At 39.0% G+C, this 22,545-nt stretch overlaps 1 protein-coding gene across 1 annotated transcript in view; it reads right to left on the bottom strand.

The window, feature by feature from the left end:
• The window catches only part of ITGA1 (integrin subunit alpha 1), a 94,034-nt gene that overhangs the window by 29,042 nt on the left and 42,447 nt on the right, over positions 1–22,545 (bottom strand). The window contains exons 9-19 of the mRNA XM_034440854.3: positions 21,936–22,101; positions 17,087–17,160; positions 15,268–15,412; positions 13,408–13,550; positions 10,092–10,235; positions 9,699–9,956; positions 8,280–8,410; positions 6,846–7,009; positions 4,843–4,979; positions 2,010–2,120; positions 1,254–1,339 (exon numbers count right to left, since the gene is read on the bottom strand). Coding sequence (XP_034296745.2) covers positions 1,254–1,339; positions 2,010–2,120; positions 4,843–4,979; positions 6,846–7,009; positions 8,280–8,410; positions 9,699–9,956; positions 10,092–10,235; positions 13,408–13,550; positions 15,268–15,412; positions 17,087–17,160; positions 21,936–22,101 — 1,559 coding nt within the window. The remainder of the gene's footprint in view (positions 1–1,253; positions 1,340–2,009; positions 2,121–4,842; positions 4,980–6,845; positions 7,010–8,279; positions 8,411–9,698; positions 9,957–10,091; positions 10,236–13,407; positions 13,551–15,267; positions 15,413–17,086; positions 17,161–21,935; positions 22,102–22,545) is intronic.

The following is a 22,545-nucleotide window of genomic DNA, read 5'->3' as shown; positions in this document are numbered from 1 at the left end:
TAGGAACTGCAAATAATGGTAAGGGAAGACCAAAAGTCCAAGTGACAGAATAACAGAGTTGGAAGAGATCTTGGAGGTCTTCTAGTCCAACCTCCTGCTCAGGCAGGAAACCCTACACCATTTCAGACAAATAGTCCAATCTCTTCTTAAAAACTTCCAGTATTGGACCATTCATAATTTCTGAAGGCAAGTCATTCCGCTGATGAATTGTTCTAACTATCAGGAAATTTCTCTTAGTTCTAGGTTGCTTCTCTCCTTGATTAGTTTCCATCCATTGCTTCTTGTCCTGCTTTCAGCTGCTTTAGAGAATACACTGACTCCCTTTTCTCTGTGGCAACCCCTTAGATATTGGAACACTGCGATCATGTCACTCATAGACCTTTTCATTAAACTAGACATACTCAATTCCTGTAACCGTTCTTTATATGTTTTAGCCTCCAGTCCCCTAATGACCTTGCAAGTGTATATAGCTTGCATGGTCTGTGTCATCCCAACTGTTTCCCTCTCTGTCTCTTCCCCTCTCCCCTCTCCCCCCTCCCTTTTATTTTGGAGGCTCAGAGTGTTCATGTGACTTATCAGCCCAGTGATACAAGGGGAAAAGTAAGGGGTTGCTATTTTGGGCAACCATCAAGCATTTTCCATAATGTCTACTTTAGGCTATTTTAGAGTTTCAATAATTTTTATGCATTAATCAGGACAATGATCTACCTTTGTTTTTATTTCTATTTTGATTATATTTAACTCTTTAAATCATAAATTAAACAGAACATTCAATTCAGTGGTGAAATGTAAAATTTGTTACTACTGGTTCTGTGGGCGTGGCTTGGAGGGGGGTGTAATGTGACTGGGTGGGCATGGCCAACTTTTTGTTTGTTTTTTTTTACTTTTAAAAGCATTTTTTCTACAACCTTAAGAGGTTGCAGAAAAAATGCTTTTAGAAGCCTCTGACGATCAGGCAACCCAGCTGGGATCGCCAGAGGCTTTTAAAAGCATTTTTTCTACAACCTCTTCGGCCAAAGAGGTTGTAGAAAAAATGCGTTTAAAAGTGAAAAAAAAAAGCCTCTGATGATTGCGCAGCTCAGCTGGGCATGGGGGAGGGGCAGGGATTTTTGCTACTGGTTCTCTGAACCACCCACTGCCATCGCTACCAGATCGGGCAATCTGGTCTGAACCGGAAGCATTTCACCCCTGATTCAATTAGAAAATAGAGAGAAACAGAGATAGAGATAGAATTTGTGTTTCATTTGACTTACCTGTTTCCTCCAATGGTTGCGTTAGCAGTCAGCTGTAGATCAGTGATACATTTGTTCTTGTTTCCACAATCTTTTGTGAAATGGATCTGCAAGGAATTCTTGATCAGCAATGAAAAGACTACACATTATTCAAACCCATCTCCCTTTCCCCCCTGGTTATTGTCCTGAATTGTGGAACTCTTGCCTGCTTAGTTTTTGATAGTGTCATCAAATTCCTAATATGGATTTGCAGAACAGTTGTGCTCCAAGATTTCCATCAAATATCTGATAGCAAGCCCATGTATACATACATGCATGCATGTATGTATACATGCATGCATGCATGGCCATAACCCCATCAACAGTAGGCTGAGGAAGAATATGGCTGAAATATCTTCTCCTACCACAGAAAGGCATTGGTTATGTTAAAGAATGGAGAAAACAAATAGAAATTTATTATGGAATAGGCACATGGCCATATTCAGTCAAGCATGTTTTATTTTACCAAGACAGGACCCAACATGACAGTGCCATTTATTTCTTTATTTTGGGAAAATTTAAGTGACCTCTCTAGTTTATCCTTATGTTTGAATGTTGCATTTCTGCTACAGCCCTTCTCATTTTTGGAATAAGTTGGCTTGAAGAGAGGACTGAAATGAGTGGGGGTAGATGGAGTGAGTCAACTCATATGTAGAGGATCAAATGTCATCCTTAATACAGTATATAACTCTATAGTGTAACACAAAAGTTAAATTTTTCCACATTGTAGTGACTCACATATTCAGCTACTGAATTGGGTAGCTCACTGTCAAGGATTGGTCCACTCTCGGGGTCAGAAAAATTAAACTCCAGCAAAACCTTTATAGGATCACGAAAGTCAGGCTTGCCCTGGAAAAAAATCCAAAGCAAATCAGGTATTAGAATGTTCTCTTTCTTTAGGAACATTGTTTGTATTAGAAACTGACAATCTGAATCTCTACATTTAATAAGGCTCCATTCTAAGCAGGATTCTCCTTATTTTTCATATAAATACAGGGTGCTATATGAAGGAAGGGGACCCCCATCTAGTCTATAATTTAAAACTGCATAAATATACAGCTGCAAAAAGAAAAGAAAGAAAAAGAAATATATTTTTACAACAATGAAATCTATCGCACACTGAAAATTATCTAGCAAGTATGGGATATGTCCCTGACAGTTGCATGTGTTGCTAGGCAGTCTTGGTTGTCGTATACAATAGACTTTAAAGATCTAGTTCCTGAAAATTGGCACAGAAAAAAGTTTTCCAGTTTGGCCTGAGCCAAGGATGTCTAGAAAGCATGATGAATGATTACCTGCTGCTAACTCCTCCAAATGTAAAAAATTACATTCAATAGCTAAAAAAGGCTATTTAAAATCTATTGAAAAGTAAAATTCCCATCTGAGGAGCTGCTTCATCATCCTTGGTGGTAGAAGGTCAATTATCAGATTATTTTGCTATGGACAATGGGAAGTCAGAGACACTGAGGTCAAGCAATATCAAAAGCAAAAAGTGGTCATAGCATGGATTAATGTTGATTTTAATGCAGATATCTGGATTCCATAATAGAAGGACCCTCTGAATGGTAGAGATCTACTTTCTGGATGGAAGAAAATAAGCCAACTGTCAGCATTCTGATGCTGCCATAAAAAGGAGGAGACGAGGCTTGACTTTTCACCTACTTATTTTCTCTGTAGATAATATCCCCTAGGAGATGGGATGGGGGAGGGGACATTCCTGTGGGCTGAGGTCAGAAGCTGGGGAGACTGACTTGGAAGATGGCCAATGAGGAGATGAGAATTGGGGGACGGAAAGGGAAGGGTTTGGGGGTCAGAGGGTTAGTATCAGCTACGACGAAGTCGGGGCGAGATCTGTCGTACTCAATAAATGGAATATTTCAGCAAAGATTAATTGTTTGGGAGTGCAATTTATCTGAGATGACATCGAAACCTGACACCAACTAATATAATTTTCCTATTAAGAGGTTAGCATTAGTGGTGGGTTTCTACCAGTTTGCTCTGGATCCTGTGATCCGGTAGTAGCGGTGGCGGGAGACCTCGCCCACCCGCCTGGATGTCATAATGGATGTTCTGTGCATGCGCAGAAGCACCACACGCATGCATACTCCCGTTGCAAACCAGTAGTGAAGGTAAGTGGAGCCCACCACTGGTTAGCACCCAACAAGATTACTTTTTTTCTTGCAAGTTACAAACTTCACTAAAAATTCATGCTTTCAAGCCTTATCATTCATGCCCCTCATTAGCTAATAACCATTTAAAAAGAATGATGATGATGATGAAGAAGAAGAAGATATTGAGAACATTGACAGCAGAAGGAATTGTTTAGATCAGAGCTGTCCAACTGCCAGCCCATGTGCCAGATGGTCACATGCTGACCATGCCTATGTCCAGTTTAGCGAAGGGCGGAAAAGTCCCAATACATCATGTGATACCACCGTGATGACGCAAGTTTGACATCCCGGGTTTAGATCTTAGAGCTTGATAAAAATTAAAATATTTCCTTTCCAGTTTTTTATTTGTAACTAATGAGATATTGCTGTGTCTTGTAAACCTGTAAACCACAAACAGTTATGCATACACAAAATCACATATGTTAATTTTCTGTGTTGGCAATGGTCTTTCAATAAATACAGGTCTATTCAATTATTCTTTAATTGCATCTGTTTCAAGGAGGAAGTTATTTGCAGTAGGAAATGGGTGAAAAAACTGTGCCGGGGTAAAGATAGATTCCTTTGAATCAAATTCAAAGTCTTTGGGACATCCTGTATATGTTGCTTTCTTGGCAAAATATGGAAGGGCTCATGATCTTTTCCAGGGTTATTGGGAATGCTACCTATTCCCTAGTGATTTTGATGGGGGATATATTTTTTTTTACAAGACTAGCCATGTTTAGTTAAGTGCTGCCACCCTTACAGGTATGTAGGTATGTTGGAAGTAAACAATATAGAGGACATGGCTAGACACAAATCATCCATTTGCCAGAAACTTGTCCCCCACAATCCAGACCCTCAATTGGTGGTCTACCATCTCAACATGTGACATACTGCATTTCCAAAGTTCTGAGCTTCAGCCATCCACCATATTTAATTTTCTTTAAATGCACACGGAAAATGGAAAAATAATGCATATGGAAAATGGAAAAGGAAAATCAGATGGGGAAGAGATTCAGATGATTATATATATTTAAACTGTATATATTTAACGTATTTTCTCCATGCAAATATCAGTATGCCACCAATCATCCTGAACAGTCTGTGATAATGGAAATATATATACAATAATTTACATTTTGAATTTAATAGTAGGTGGGAAAACAGTGAGTTACAGGGCTATTGTTCCCCATGAGATCAACATCAGCTTCCTATAGTAGACCAATACAATAGAAACAAGCTAGGATCCAATTTGGGTCAGTCACTGGGACCAGAGGTTTTGTCTTCCGAGCTTTTGGACTCATGCTGGAGCCCATCTTAAAGGAACTTTTCTCTAGTCCTATTTAAAATTGTTTAATAATGAGATAAAGGCAATTATAGCAATAGACAAAGGAGACAGCCATTTTATCTGATTTACTTGCCAACATGTAGAAGTTGTGCTTAATGCATTCTGACCCTCTAACTGTGATGTTTTTTTGAATCCTCCGTTCATTTGTTTCTGCAAAAAGTGTTCGAGACACCTTTCTTTGTGAATCAAGTGTAAGCCAGTACTGTATATCTAGGAACAAAAATAGGAGCAATTAATTCCATATGTAAAACGTTTCTAAAGTAGCCTTGCATGAAAGCTGCAAGGCTTTCCGTCCATTTTTTCCGTCCATCATTTTTAAAGACTGTATTAATACAATGCGAGGGTATCAAATATAGTATGTGTAGCTTAGAGTTATGTTGTTGGAATTCTGTAAATTGGGCTTTGGGGGTTGAAGACCTTTGCATTAATTGCTCATGTAGCTTCCTAGTGCCTGATCCAGGACATGTTTCAATTCTTTCAAGGTCCTCCATCTAAGTCCTAACCAGACCTGATACTGCTTAGCTTCCAAATCCAGATAAGTCAAGGCTGCTATCTGCTGAGGTAGACCCAAGGAGTGGGCTGCTGGGGGTTCGCTAGCTAAGATTCTGTGCAGTTCTGAGAACCCCCAAATCCCACTACTGGCTGCCCCGCCCCACCCACCCCACCCTCCCAGGAGTCCCCACGTGGCTCGTTTTGGATGCAGGTAAGTGCAGGGGCGCAGAGGCTCGGGGAGGGCAAAAAATGGGCCTACCAGAAGTTCGGGAAGAACTTCCAGAGGGCCTCTGGAGCCCAGGAAGGGCAAACCACTCCCCCCCCACCGTGGTGCAGGAGGCTGACTAGGCCACGCCCACCATTGCCACACCCACCCATCAACCGGGCAGAGAACCTCTGGCTAAAATTTTTGAAGCCCACCCCTGGGCATACCAATTCAGTGAAATTAAAGGCAATGGGCCAAAAATTTAACAAAGGATATACATTTCTTATCCTACTATTTGTGCAAAAAAAAATATTCTTTGTCCATAGACAGAATGCGTATCTAATTGTGAGACAATAGGAGGTTGCTCACATACAATGAAACAATTATTTATTGTCCTCTTAAATAGAATTTAGTCTCTATTTCATTCTCAGTTCTAGAACAAACCTTTGGGGATCATCATTGGGTTTTTTTCCCTAGTATTCTATATTCTGTATAGAATAAATAGCTACAATTATCCCTTGAACCCTGAATGCTGCAGTTAAGGCCCAGGGGATTTGAAAAGGGAAGCTTGAATCATTAATGAATCTTTTGTTTCTTTAGGTCATTTGAACAAGTTATTTATTTGTTCCTTTCCTGCCTCATTATTAAAGTTCTAAGTAATTTATTGTTTATTGTATATTGGTTCGATTTATATGCCACCTTTCTCCAGAGACTCAGGGTGGTTTACAATACGTTAAGCAATAGCCTTCATACTTTTGTATATACCTGCTTAATAGGGCTTTCGGGCCCCCCTAAGCGGTGTTCTTTTTTATACGAAGTCAGCTTATTGCCTCCACAATCCGGGTCCTCATTTTACCTACCTCGAAAGGATAGAAGGCTGAATCAACCTTGAGCCTGGTGAGATTTGAACTTGCAGTAATTGCAAGCAGCTGGTGCTATTTAACAGCACTTTACTCTGCTGCACCACCAAGGCTCTGGTGATCTCTCAATCCCTACTTCAGCTTCTAGCTAGTATGAAATACAGTAATTATAAAAACCATTTAAAAACATCAGTTCTATTTTATTTTTATGCAACAAAGTGATGCCCAAAGTGGTAGCCTAAAATTTAAATCTTTCTGCAGACTACCAAAGAACCGTTCAGAAGTAAGTGTTTTTGATTGCAGCTGTGATTTGAACAATAAATACAGGAGCATCCTCAGGAGAGAGGTCAAAACAGTCAAGATAGCATTTTTTAAAGGCGTGTTATATGCATGACACACATAAAAATAAAAGGCATGGAGTTTAATGGTCACCATCTTGATATTTGACACCTCCTCCTCCTAGCAGATTCCTGGTAGAAAACATGTATGCAGAGTTCAGAAATCTGGATGTCCACCTACCTGTTTCATTAATTGTGAGGTCTTTTGACTTTAATCTGACTTCAAAACAAATTGTGGAGTTAATATACACCTTTTGTTTTTGCATGTCACTGCTTAGCTTCTGAATATCAATTTTGTTGGGCATGAATTTCATGGAAGCATTTACTTGGGCAACATCTCGAGACCTAAAACCATTCAAGAAAACAATTTAAGGAATATTACAGAATGTTAAGCATGTTGCAACATTTGTAATATTTAGCGCCCTGTGTGCTTGCTCTGAGCTGGATATAAGAATTAGCTGAGAGTATGCTAAGGTAAAACTAAGCTGGAAATTGCCTCAGTAACTTTCTAACATTTTCATGAATATAAGAGAGGTCCTATGCTTGTGTAAAGCCCAAAACATTTTAAATATTAGATAGTCCTAATGAACTTGATTTCCTCTCTCTACTTTATATTCCAATGTTTCTAAAAAGGAGTCTATTTTTGTGTCTATCTACAGTGTGACATATCACTAGGATCTTAAATATGAGCCAGCAGTGTGCAGCAGCTGCCAAAAAAGCCAACACAGTTCTAGGCTGCATAAACAGAGGGATAGAATCAAGATCACGTGAAGTGTTAATACCACTTTATAATGCCTTGGTAAGGCCACACCTATAATATTGCATTCAGTTTTGGTCGCCACGATGTAAAAAAGATGTGGACACTCTAGAAAGAGTGCAGAGAAGAGCAACAAAGAAGATTAGGGGACTGGAGACTAAAACATATGAAGAACGGTTGCAGGAACTGGATATGTCTAGTTTAATGAAAAGAAGGACTAGGGGTGACATGATAGCAGTGTTCCAATATCTCAGGGGTTGCCACAAAGAAGAGGGAGTCAAACTATTCTCCAAAGCACCTGAGGATAGAACAAGAAGCAATGGGTGGAAACTAATCAAGGAGAGAAGCAACTTAGAACTAAGGAGACATTTCCTGACAGTTAGAACAATTCATCAGTGGAACAACTTGCTTCCAGAAGTTGTGAATGCTCCAACACTGGAAGTTTTTAAGAAAATGTTGGATAACCATTTGTCTGAAGTGGTGTAGGGTTTCCTGCTTAAGCAGAGGGTTGGACTAGAAGACCTCCAAGGTCCCTTCCAACTCTGTTATTCTATTCTATTCTATTTTTTTTGCTCAAGATGCCAGCCTGCCACCCAATCATGTTATTCTCCTAGATTCTGCATTGCAGTTTTCAAAAGTCATCCTTAATTCAGTTACTCAACATTTCATGCAAAACACAATCAGCTGTTTTAAATAATACCAATTTTCCAACCATGCCAGTAACTCCAATCCTTCCTTATGAATTGATATTACTCCCTCAGTTATATTCACATATGACAACAAATTTAATTGGGGAATAAAACTGATATATTATTGATAACAAGGTTGAATTTCAAGCTTAAATTTGAATACACCTACCAGAAGAGGGCTGCTCCTCCCAAGCCTCCAATAGTAACATCTGTAAGTCCATCTCCATTTAAGTCCATTTCACCATGTATTGACTGTCCAAAAAATTTCATCTTTTCTCCATCTCCACCGGAAGCAATACGCTTTGAAGAAGCACAGTTTTATTACATCCAACCATAAAATATACTTAAGCATATTACAAATAGATAATTTGTGATTCCAGATCTTTATAACTCTCCCAAATCCCTATGGTTGCAGAAAATATGTAATGTTGAATAAACATTGACATTTATGTAGGAATGATGTCCTACCTAAATCCCAGAAAGGTACCTGGATGATGCTTCTTCATGGGATTTACAAAGGAGGGTGGGGAGTGCTTTAAATTCTTCTTGAATGCCAAAAATTGATGAAAGATTGTGAAGAGCAAGAAGTAATATAAATTGGGTTGATCGGGAATGAAGCATTTGTTTGATATTTCTGATAATTCCTAATGGACTGAAGCAGGACTGAAAAGTGATAATTTGTGGATTGTGCATAGATAAAAAAGCTATGGGAAAAAGAGCTTTTTATTTGTGATTTTAAAAGAGGGTGAAAATTAATATATTAGCATATACTCAGGTTGATAAAGGATGGAAGTCACTTTTTATTATTGTCTTTATTTCTTTTTCTTTTTTTCTTCTACTTTTTTCCCACTTTTCCCGTACTTTCTGAAATTTTCTTTTCTTTTTTTCTTGTTTAGTTCGTATTAGTTTTTACTAAAACTTTCAATAAAATTATTTGTTAAAAATCCCTGCAGGATGCCCGTCAACTTTGGACCTTGATTAATTTATACATTACTTATAAAATAAGCATATTTACTTGCACAGAGCAACTATATTGTATTTAATACTACTTTTTCTTTTCTGCAAAATGGAAAACTTTCCAGAGGCTAAGAATTCCATAATTAAACTACTCTTGGTTTTGGAATGAAGCTCCGTTAATAGAATAGAGTAGAGTAGAGTAGAGTAGAGTAAAGTAGAGTGGAGTGGAGTGGAGTGGAGTGGAGTGGAATGGAATGGAATGGAATGGAATGGAACGGAATAGAACAGAACAGAACAGAACAGAACAGAACAGAACAGAATAGAATAGAATAGAATAGAATCTGTAAGGGGTATGCATAAGCGCACCAATGTGCCTACCATCCCTGTCCTAATGTCCCTTTTTATTTGTATCCATTTCATGTATTCATAATCATGTTGATACATTTCATGTATTCATAATTATGTTTATACTTTTATCTGTAATCTTATATATGCTTGACAAAAATAAATAAAATAAATAATTTTTTTTAAAAAAAGAATAACAGAATTGAAAGGGACCTTGGATATCTTCTAGTCCACCCTCCTGCTTAGGCCATTTCAAACAAATGAAGCAGTTGAGTTTGAGCCATACCTGGGCATATTCTTTCTTTATACTCTTCCCATTTCCATGATAAACATACACAGCCCCTCGATGATCATCTTCTAGAGGGGCACCTATGACAATATCATTAAAACCATCAAGATTGAGATCCTTTATGGGAGCAATCGATGTCCCAAAACGAGCTCCGCACGGCTCATTTTTGTTGTGGTTTATGCAATCCTTCTCTTTGTGTACCAAACAGCAACTCTGCTTTACAGGCTCAAGTGTCATCTGATATTCAAAGGTTTTCTGTTAAGGAAGAAATAATGATCAAAAGATCGTTCTGATTTTTTATTACAAGTTCTTTTAATAACCTGCAATCAGTTGATGTTAAATTGTCACTTGAATCCCCAATCGATATGATTTTTCTTTTAGAATCATTACCTTGTTTAAAGAATAAATGTACACCTTGCCTTGTTCTTCTTTCTCGGTCCCCATGTACATAGGTGCTCCCACCAGAAGAAGATCTGTATATGTATCCTTGTCAATATCAATTGTTGTGATAACACTTCCATAATATGATCCAATCTGTGATTTAAAAAATAGCAACATGTTAATATATAACAACATTGGCATTAGGTAAGCCACAGGTTCTCAAACATCATGGTATTATAAGCCTGAAAATGATAAATATTTTTTTGTAATTTCCCCTACCAGTGAATAAACGAATGATTTCATTTGGATTAAGATTGGGTAAGAATTAAACAATCACATTTAAACCATCCCTTTTTTTTTTCAATGGCAAGACTGAGACTACTTAGTTTTGCAGGGTGGGGTGTTTGTGTGTGTGTGTTTGTGTGTGTGTGTAGATTCACACAAGGAAAAAAGGTGAACTTATTTCAGGTTGAGGAAATAAAATCAACAAGTGGCCAACAAAGAAAGAACATTCTGTATTTATGTAATCCCCCCGTCCCCCACTTTGCTACATAATATAATTCATAACTTTATATGGTTTGTGTATAACTTTTAATACTGGAAAATATATGAATGTGAATTGGGAGTGGAAGTGAGGAATAGATAAACTAGTCTAAGGCCATTGCTTTGAGATTGAAAAATATAGTTTAGAACACTAAGAATGATTAAAGACATGATGTTATTCTGCTCCAGGAGGTACATGCTTGATAACATAAAGAAACTAAGTTGAGAGAATGCCTCTGTTTTAGCACCCAAGCAAAGCTTGGATGTTACTAAAATCAGAATATTAAGAGAGAGAAACAAAAGCATAATCCATAAATCACATAAGTGCAGAGCTTCAGTCTGTACATATTCTTGTTTCTGTGCAGCTGCTTTTACATAAAATGCCTTCCTTCAAACATGAAGGAAGTCTGTAATTTGTTGTGTTTCAAGTTGCTGCTGGATAATTGTATTTACAATAGAGGTGAATATTTGTAGCTCGGGTATAGGATGAGGGTGAAGGTTTGTTCTCCGAGTTTGTGGGTTGGTTTCCGAATGCTTTGTCACCAGGCTAAGTAACATCTTCAGTGGAGTTTAGGGAATGCTTAGGGAATTTTACATGGGACAAACATCACGTCAATTAAAAACCAGGATCTGTGAACATTGGCTGGCAGTCAGACACCATGATCCCTAATGCTTAATCTCTACAAACACCAACACCAAACAGCACCAGTTTGATTGGAGCAACACCAAAGTCATTGGCCACACTACCACCCATTACACTCATGAGTTCATTGAAGCTTGGCACTCCACAAACAATTCCATCTACAGACACATTGACCTACAACCAACCTACGAACCCCTCAGAATCCAAATCAACCATACAGCCAACCAGAGACAGCACTCAACGAACCCATGCAACACCCCCCACCAGTAGTTCATCTCCCGATGACCCTGACCTGAAGTAACCTTCTCATCACAAGTCTCACTGATGACTCACACCTGACACATCACAAGACCCATCACAAGAACCTCACTTGATACACCCATACCTGAAGCCTTTATAGACAGAAGAACACTGACACTGACATCCCCTAAACTCCACTGAAGATGTTACCTGGCCTGGTAACGAAACATTTGGAAACCAACCCACAATCTCAGAGGATAAACCTTCACCCTAATTGTATTTAGTTGTGCATGCAAGTTTCACTATGCACTATGTAAAACTTTCCTTAGTATATAGACATTTTTAATATGGACATTTTGAACTGAAAAATTGCATCATAAAAAGGTAGTTAGAAAGTGCAAATAAATTCAGTTTCTTTAAGAATGAAGATAAACTAAAATTGCCCAATTTTCCTATAAAGGAACTTAAAGCATGTACTGTATATTAGTAACTGTTAAAATAAATACACGTTCATTGACAATTGGTGTAATAGTTTTGAATGAAATCCTTACTTGTATTTCTTTTCTGGAGTAAATGTATGGTGCACATAATTTTATTATTATAAGTGCTATTAACTTTTGTCATCAATTAACATTAAAAATGGAAATGTAGTGAGGATGTGCTTATTTTTTTTTACCCCCAGTGAAAGACTAGGCAGTAGATTAGTGTCAAAGGACAAATTCTGCTTTACATCAGTGACCTATGTCATATGTGATCAGTAGTGGGATTCAAGTAATTTAACAACCGGTTCTCTGCCCTAATGATTTCTTCCAACAACCAGTTTGCCAAACTGCTCAGAAAGTTAACAACCGGTTCTCCCGAAGTGGTGCGAACTGGCTGAATCCCACCACTGTATGTGATCATATTAAAAGCAACTGTGTCCTCTTCGCTGATGTAGTAAAATTATTTAACACCACTGACAATGCTGTTGCCCTACAAAGTGACATTGACTATTGTCAGAATGGTTGCACGTTTGGCAACTCCAAATCTCAACTAATAAATGTTCTGTCCTACACATTGGCAAAAAAAATCAGAACACCAAATACAAGTTGGGCAGAAACGATCTCATAGACGACCCTCATTTTGTCAAGGACCTAGGAGTACTCATCTCAAACAATCTAAGCCCCAGAGCTCACTGTAACAGCATTGCCAAAAATGGTATTAAGAATTGTTAACCTAACCTTGTGAAGCTTCTTCTCCGGTAACTTTATACTGCTAACTAGGGCATACAAAACTTTTGCCAGACCAATTCTTCAATACAGCTCATCCACCTGGAATCCACACTGTATATTGGACATTAACACAACTGAGCGGGTCCAGAGGTATTTCATGAGAAGAGCACTCCACTCCTCTACTCACAATACAATCTCTTATGCCACTAGACTTTAAATTTTGGGCTTGGACAATCTGGAACTGTGCCGCCTGAGGTCTGATCTAAGCAGAATACACAAAATTATCTGCTAAAACATCTTATCTGTCAATGACTTCTTCAGCTTCAACCACAATAATACATGGGCAAACAATTGATACAAACTCATGGTAAACCGCTCCAAACTCGATTGCAGAAAATATGATTTCAGCAACAGAGTGGTCAATGCCTGGAATGCTCTACCCGACTTCGTTGTTACAGCCTCAAACCCTCACAGTTTCAACCTCAAACTGTCTACCATGGACCTCAGCCCACTCCTAAGAGGTCCTTAAAGGGGGCGTGCATAAGCGTACCAGGGTGCCTACCATCCCTGTCCTACTGTCCCCATTTATCTGTATGTACTTCCTTTGTTTATGTTTATACCTATACCTGCTATCTTGTACATGTTTGACAAATAAATAAATAAACAAATAAACAAATAAATAAATAACCTGTTCACCACTTAATTTCTGAAGTATTTCTATTTCAGTGTCCTTCATTCTATATATGATAACTTGACCGGTGTGATTATAACGAGGTTGCCCTGCAATGTATAGCAGATCTCCAGGTACAGAAGCTGAATTGACTGTATAACCTAAGGAATCAGAGAATAAGCACTCATTATAATCATAGCATTTAATAGCTAGTTTTGCTTTACATGCATACATTTGTCTTAGCAAATTGCCTATCTGCCCAACATTTTTTAAACCCTCATTCTAGCCCACAAAATCTGAAAGAGACTTGTCAGAAAAAATACTGATTGTTCTTTAGCAAAATGTCTCCTGTTTTTTGTACCTGTTTGTAGAAATAGTTTCCACCGATTTATAAATAACAAGTATTTCTGGGTTTCCCAAGGAATTCCTGTTATGCCAACTTTCCCTAATATGAGTGCCCTCCAAGTATATGAATATCAGCTTCTGGTTTTCAGTCCAAGCTAGCTGGTGGTTTCTGAGAGTTGAAATTTAGATTATGGAAAGTTGTATTATCCACATTTTAATTATCTGATTCAGAAGCTGATGATAAGACCATTTACCTTCTCCCAATAATTTGTGCCTATCCACTAAAAAATTAGTTTGAGTTGTCTCTGTTCTCTGAAATAGCATCCCCTGGAATCAGGTTGTTGTGTATGCTTTTTGGTGTTCCATAAGGCCACTCATTAATTGAACATACCAGTAAATTTCACATTTATGTTATTTAAGAACTCCTAGCTGAAGTACATGTAAAGTCAATTATTTTTTTTTGCTTTCAATTTGTGGGAAAATTTAAGACTTTATATCTTATTATTTGGGACAGGGAATCTGAAGGGTGACCTTGAAGAAAATAGGCAAGTACTCTCACATAAACAAAGAGGGTTGAAGCATTCCTTAAATTCTGTGAAAGGAGATAGTATTTGAAGAGACCCAGACAGGCTTCTCCATGGTTCACTGAGATATAAAAGGGAGGAGAGGGTAAAGCCAGGGCCGGATTTAGATGAAAAGAGGCCCTAAGCTATTCCACTTATGAGGCCCTTTCACCTATAGTGAAAGTGTAATTTTAATTTTGCTAACAATTTGAATGTAGGCCCCTCTTGATCTTGAGGCCCTAGGCTGAAGCCTAGTTAGCCTATAGGAAAATCCGGCCCTGGGTAAAGCACAATAGGACTTGTTGTTATTATAGCCTATCTCAATATATATAGTTGTAGTCTTCCAGTGGCACTCATTTTCTGACCTGGTTTATTCCATAGGGCATAACACTCATTAACCCTCATTTTCTTCCTCCAAATTGAACATGGTATCTGCAGGGCTGTAGAATACAGCCAGAAATAATTCATTCAGGAGAGAGAGAGAGAGAGAGAGAGAGACAGAGACAGAGACAGAGACAGAGAGACGGAGATGGAGACGGGGAGATGGAGGGAGGGGGAGAGGGAGAGAGAGGGAGAGAGAGAGAGAGGGAGAGACTCCAAAGCCAATACATTAGGGTGGCTTGTTTTAGAAAGGATTGATCTGGAAAGTGAACCTTTCTAAAGTCAAAAGAAGTCCATGTACCGGCCTAGATTCCCTAAAACATATCTAAAGTACAATATTTTGGAATGAAATGGCCAGAATTTTAGGAGGCCTCTTGAATTTAATTTTTAAATATGATTTCCTAAATTTAATTTGATTCATAAAAATAAAAAGAAGAAAGTGTCTTCTAGTAGAAGCTCTTCCATTCTCTGAATCTAATCTACAACACAACCATTGATATCTGGTTGGGAAAACTACCCTTGATTAAAACACTTTGGACTGGCATAGATTATCATAAGAGTAGGACAACCAGAAGTCAATTTTGCTCACCTAAGTACGCTGCAAGACTTTCATTTCTTTCTGAAAAGCTATCATCAAATGCGTTACTTGTTGGCGTTAGAAAATTGCTGTCCTTTAACATGACAACCGTCCCATTCCAGTCATATGCCCCAACTGCTCCAAGCATGATCCAGTCCTTTACAAACATAGCAGAGAAATCTTTGCATTACTATATTTTCGGAGAGATTTATCCTGTGGAATAAACCAAAAAAGGGGACTATGCTGGGCAACCAGTTTATGGGCGAACAATGTAGAGCAGGATTGTCAAATTCAATTTCATTGAGGGGAGTGGGGGGCGTGGTCGGGGTAGGCGTGGCCATGGTGGGTGTTTGACACAGGCTCAAGATACATTTTTTTCCCTCTTTGCATTCAAAACAGTTATTCCAGACAAAGGGAGATTTACTTTCTGGCACAAATAGTCTCAATTCCATAATCTAGAGATTAGAGACATGTAGAGTCCCCAGCTGTTATGGGGCTTGACTCTTTTGTATAGGAGCGGAGGCAGCATAAATGAACTGACAATTTCTCCAGATGTCTCTAAAAACAACCAACTGTCCAACAGTCTATCAATCTTTGTTACTACCTCTGACACAGCCCTACAGGAGGACTTAATATTAATAATAATTTATAAAATTGATACACCACCCAATTCTCAATGACCCTGGGTGGCTCACAATAATCACAATTTTGGCCAGCAGAGGCACTGTGGGCCAGTCCTTTGATATTTCCAGATCGGCTCCGCAAGTCAGACCTAAGCATCCCACGGGCCAAATCCGGCCCACCGGCCTTGAGTTTGACCCCCTGATGTAGAGCAATTCTGTCATTATCAGTATTTGATATATAAGCATAACAAAACAGAAAAAAAAGAACATATGAATTCAGAATCGGTACACCAGCATGTATTTGTTCCAGCTGTTTAGTAGGTTCATAATCAGCATCTTTAAATGGAAATCCCTCAATATTTTTTGATAAATATGAGACATTAGTCAACAGTTTTCCTGTTTTAATTTAATCTTATAAGAAAGCATAAAATATAGAATATGGTCTTCTAATTCAACCCTGCTCATGCAAGAGACCTATATACCATTCTGGACAAATCGTCGTCCTTGAAAATCTCCATTGATGGAGAACTCACAATTCTGAAGGTAAACTGATTAATTATCTCCCTGTTAGAAAATTTCTTCTTAGTTCTAGGGTGTATCTCATCTACACTAGATTAGGTTAGCATCTCAGATATCATCCTCTTTCATGCATCCTATTCAAATTTCCTTTTACTGTCTTTCACTGTGAGTTATATTGGGTTGGCAGGGTGAATGAAGGGAGGCTCAGCCAATCTCATTGTACACATGTTGTACTCTGACAATAAAGGTTTGAATTGAATTTTGAATTGACTTGAAATTAATCCTAATATATGGAATCATAATTTGATTGCAATTTCAAATCAGTAAGAGTCATCCTGACAGCCCCAGTTTCTGATGCCTACATATTCCTGTTGAATATTTTGAATTGCTGTGATATCCAATAAACTCCATAGGAACATGTTTTATTGTTGCTGTTGTTCAGTTGCTAAATTGTGTCTGACTCTTCACAACCCCATGGACCAAATGGCAACCCACTTCAGTATTGTCAAAAAAACAAAAATAAAAACCCAACTGATGGACGATATCAAAAGGAGCAAGATACTTTCAATAAATAAGTCAAGAGTTCTTGCACTTCACAAACATTATTTTTGATTAGCAAAATGTATTGTAACATTTCTCTCTGGATAAAATATAATATACCCCATTTTTTTTCTTTCTAGTCACTTTACCTGAGAATAATGGGCACTGAAGCCAACTTGAGACATTTCCATTTCAAAAGAAGCTGCCTGTTGATCATTGGTAGCTATAAAACAGGAAATATTTATTGTTTTAGCATAGTTGACTGAAAATGCTAAAAATGACTGTAAAAAATAGGAAACAAGAAAAGACTAAATTTAGGGTTAGGAATGTCCAGGCTGACCAATGAATTAAATATTTAGATATGTCTCTAGAGAAGTCAGTGTGGTATCTGGAGTCCATAGTTACCATAGAGATGCCTAGGGTCACATCTGGCTTTGAGGCCACAATTTTCCACATGCATACTGGTTACAGTAGATAAAACATTTAATTAATCAGAAAAGCACAAATTTACACCCAACTTTTCACTTGCTGCAATATGTAACAAGTTTTACCATCCTTGAAATTCTCTGAATTAACTTTGAAAGATTTGTTTTAGATCAGGGGTCCCCAACCTTTTGGACCTCAGGGACCACTAAATTCATAATTTTAAATCCTGCGGACCACTAATATGATCTGCCTAATGATCAGCTGGGTGGGCGTGGTTAGGTGGTCATGTGACTGGGTAGGCGTGGCCAATTCAATGTCACTCGTGTCAAGGGGCGCCTCGCCGGCCTCTATTCACCCCTCTCCTCCCAGCCACGCCTCGCCTGCCTGCCCAGGCTCCTTAGGGCCCCAGCAGGAAGCAGTTGTTGGAGCTAAGCAGCCACCATGAGAAAAGTTGATAAAACAGCTGGCTCAGTTCAAATTGGATCTGACTGAGAAGGAGGCTCAGCAGAAGCACCTCACTGAGGACTACAAGCATAGGCTTTCCAAGCAGAGGGAAAACCTGAGGGAGTGCCAGGTACCAGCACCTGGAGGCTCAGCAGGCTGAGATCGTCAGCCAGGTCCAGGCCATGGTGCTGTCCCACTAGAAGAAGGCCCTCTGGCTTTTCACTACCAGCAGCACTTCCCTCCAGCCTTCGCCCAAAGCCCCATACCAGGAGGCTAAAGCAGACTCCGAGTTGGAATTTCTGTCTCCCTCCAACCCACACAAGAAGACCCAAAGGGGGAGACTCTCTGCAGCAACACAAGCGTTCATTGCATGTATCCGGCCCAAAGGCCATAGTTTGAGGACCCCTGATTTAGTGCAATATAAAAAATGCAAATAATTTTTCTGTGGACCACCAAAATTTTCTTTCAGAGCACCAGTGGTCCACAGACCACCAGTTGGTGACCGCTGTTTTAGATGAAGTTCATTATAGTTTAACCTAAGACCGGTTCTGCCTCAAGCTTCTTTTGGAAATTAAGACTCTCAAAGAGTACATTCGTGCTTTGGTTCAACATTCTTTTCAAAGAATTCCAGTTAAATTCTAATTACTGGAATGTGAAAAATGCTGTTTCTGTAAAAATATCACATAATTATATTTCTAGCAGGAAGAAAGGCAATTTCTCAGAGACCAAAAATACAGCAAAACTTGGAATCTTTGGTATGCAGGAAAAAGGAAGGCGGAAACTCCTTAGCAATTCACAGAGTATATTTAAAAGTTATGCAGATATATATGGAAATTCTCAGTCATCCAGATTATGGTTGTCCCAATGGTGCTTTTTCAAGAGGCAACTGGACTTTCTGGTTTTCCTTTGGAGACGTTTCGATTCTCATCCATCCAGTCAGAGCTGAAGAAGCTTCTTGGATGAGAAGGGAAACGTCTTCAACAAAAAACCAGGAAGTCCAGTTGCCTCTTGAAAAGCATCTTTGGGACAGTTATGCAGATAGTTGTTTTAGTCTGGCAAGATTTCTGTCAACAGGCAAATATAATAAATAAATTAGTCAGAAGTAACTCCAGGTGCGTTCTTGGTTCCTTAAGCCTAACATTAATGTTGCCAGACTTTGTACTCCTAAGAAGAAGGGAAATCTTGAGAATGGCGACAGACCTGCAGGAAGCACCAAGTTCTTTGCAGTAGCTAGCAGGTTCAATAAAACTGATTGATTAATAAAAGCCTATGTAGGTGAATTTTTTCAATTAAAGGTCAGCACCTGCTTAGAGTAGATAAGGGTTAATGGCACTCAAGGGGGGGTTGGACATAGTTTTCTTGTGGCTACATAGGGATTCTTGGCTGATCCCTCTTTTCACCCCACCCACAGGTTTGGCCATCTCTTCACATACAGTCAGATGCACTGCCATCTTCCATGTCTGAGGAATCATCCCTGCCAGGCAGCTCCTTGGAGGAAGCCATTCTCCTGGCTGCTCCTAGCTGCATCATCACTTCTGCTCTAGGTCTGGAATCACCGGTATCACTAGGTGGCTCAATGGCTAAGACACTGAGCTTGTCGATCAGAAAGGTCAGCAGTTTGGCGGTTCGAATCCCTAGTATAGGTCTCTTGCGTGAGCAGAGGGTTGGACTAGATCACCTCCAAGGTCCCTTCCAACTCTGTTACTGTTACTATACAGCAGTAGTGTGGGAAGAGGTCTCATGAAACTCTATTTAAACTGGGTTTGTATATCCCTCCCTGACTGTTTCAACTTATTCTAGTCAGGCATCTATCACGCAACACTGGTACAATCCCTCCAAAGTCTATGGAAAGTTCCATATCATTATTTCATACTGCTTAAAAAAATCGTGCCACAGTTTATTTAAACATGCATTTTCCCCCTCTTCACACAGTATGGAAATTGCAAGGAAAACTGGGGCTACATGTGGTGCTTTCCCTTTTGTGCATATATAACTTCCTTGGAATGCAGCCCATGTTTATAAACAAAACAGTGATTACTTTTGCATAAAACAGAAGCAATACGGTATATATCTGTTAATTGAGATAAACTACAACCCTGGAAGCCCTTAGATTCAAACATGATTTTCATAAAAACCATAACATTTGAATAAGGTTCATAACCTAATATTAGTAATAAAATAGCAATTCATATATCTTAATGAGTGCGTTTTATATTTATTGTCTTCCCGGCACACATGGTTGTGTTATTCATAAAGAAGCTTAGTCTGATTATTCAGAAAAGATGGACATAAAGTATAAACGTGAAATATACACAGATGTTTTCCTTGCTAGGGAATATAATCACTTACACATTACTTGGATTGCTGCCTAACATTTTAAAGCATTAGTAGTGCATTAAGCACTGCAGAGAAGAACGGAAGCAATCTCCTTCTGCCAAGATAGTTTATAAATGAAGGATAGGATATGGATAGGGATTGTAAAGGATTAAGGACAACCAAATGTAGGAAATTGACTAATATGGAACATGTCACAGTTTAAGTGACAGCAAATTCAGAATGTCAGATAAAAAGGTATCGGTTCAGTTTTGTAAAGTTATGATTCCAGAAAAAGGGAGGGAGGGAGGGAGGAAGGAAGGTACAGTCAGAGGTGGGATTCAGCCGGTTCTGTCCGGTTCGGGCTAACCGGTACTGGCGACTGCAGGAGGCTCCGCCCACCCACCTGGACATAATGCGCGATCACAGAGCATGCACACATGCACTCACATTTGTGAAGTGGTAGGGAAGATAAATGAATCTCACCTCTGCATACAGTTCATCAATTCTCATGTATGAATTGGTATGATTGGGGCATTTATGTTACATGTTTTTTACTTGAATCTGAGATATAAATGGTACAGTTTGGCCCTAATTGTGACCTAGAGCAGCATGGAAGGAAAATGGATCAAGTGCATGGAAGGACATCATCCAGGTTCAGATATGCCACCTCAATGAGAAGGCATGAGGACAGAGCTTAAGATAAAGGACTTATTTTTCCCTAGCATAGCACCCTTCCTGATTAGGACTGCAACTCCTAGAATCCCCCAAATGTGCATGAACCCTAGAGGATTTAATATCTGCACTTCAGCCATACAGTGTCCTACAGTATATACAGAGGACAACAATGGTTTTATAGCTGAAAAAGATTTAAACACAATAACAGGTAACTAGCTCAAGACTTTAATCTGCAGATTCATCTACACAGAAGATTAACCAATCCTCCCCATTAATAGAAATCCTGCCTGTGCAATCCCATCACATTTTCTCCAATGAGGGTTGTCTCTCTTAATTGACTGTTCCCTAGGCAGCATTACTTCAACCTTTCTCTCAAGGTCTTTCTCATATAACATCAGTGGTGGGCTGCTGCCGGTTCAGACCGGTTCAGGCATACCGGTAGTTCTGACGATCAGCTGGCTTCACCCACCCACCCACCCACTCACCCCCACCCTATCCTGTCCTATATTTCCTTCTTTCTGGCTCAGCTGATTCGCGCAGCACAGCTGATTTCTGCGCTGTTCTACTTATCGGGGCTGTCTTAGAAGGTAAGCAGCTGAGTTCAAATTGTTGTATTTTGAACGCTGCACGCAAGTGTGTTAGGTGGCATGCATGCAAAGCACATTTGCGCATGCAAAGCACACGCTCACAGAACCGATTGTTAAACCCGTTGCAGCCCACCACTGCATAGCATCACCATTTCTGTTGTCACACAGACCATCCCAGTTAAGAATCCATTTGTGATCTAGAAGGCTAGCATTGGCTCACTACCAGACCCTACTTTCAAGCTGTAATTTTGGGAGAAAAAGAGGAGCTTTTTTTTTCTTTTTTGTTAATTTGCTAATTCTGCTCAGTGCACGGCTGCTGCAAATTAAAATTACCAACACAAAAATACACTTCCCAGAACTTCCAGTAATAAAGTACTTCTCCACTCCAATCTTAACTCCTCTAACCAATGGATTTTGAGTAAGAATTATTCTATAAATGGAGTAGGTATCCATCCTAATACAGCAATTATTTGCTTACAACAAACTAAAAGATCAAATACACTAATAAAACAACAAAATACCAGAAGCAGAGGGGGGAAAAAACCCATACCTTCCAAAGCAAATATTCTTTCACCAAGAGCTTCAACAATTGTAAGCAGAGCTACTTCATTTGAGACATTAAAAAAATGCTTTTCAGTTGGCTTGCTTGCAATGGATTTGATTTCCTCCACTAATTTCTCAGGGTTTCGATTCCCTCTGTTATAGGAGCCAAGAATCTGTAACATGCGGGGGGGGGGGGGGAATGAAGAAGCAATTTTTAAAAGTAGTGATAAATATGTTCCTAGTAGCTTACAATTAGTAATACGTAAGAAACATAAAATGGCATAGTCAGAGGGCCTGTCATAGACTTCAGTCTCTAGATAAATGCAGTGGTAGTGGTTAACCCAAACTAACAGCATTCAGATATGGACCAAGCATGTGCTAATCAGAAGTTTCCCACCATAAGAACAATCTAGGATGACCTTCCCTAACCTGCTACCTTTGTGTTAAGATTATAAGACTCAAAATTCACAAACAATAAGTATTGTGGATTTTGGAAGTGTCTATGTGTGTTGAATATCATCCATATTATGAAAAAAAAAATACAGAAGGTAACCATGACCAGCTCTATATAGATTAAACATGGAATTATTATTGCCTGGTAGAATATCACCATATCT

This window comes from Pantherophis guttatus, chromosome 2, assembly GCF_059756535.1.
Source record: "Pantherophis guttatus breed Tessera chromosome 2, ASM5975653v1, whole genome shotgun sequence".
Taxonomy (NCBI): Eukaryota; Metazoa; Chordata; class Lepidosauria; order Squamata; family Colubridae; genus Pantherophis; species Pantherophis guttatus.
The sequence above is the reverse complement of the archived record's forward strand: the minus strand, read 5'-3'. Positions and strand labels throughout refer to the sequence as shown.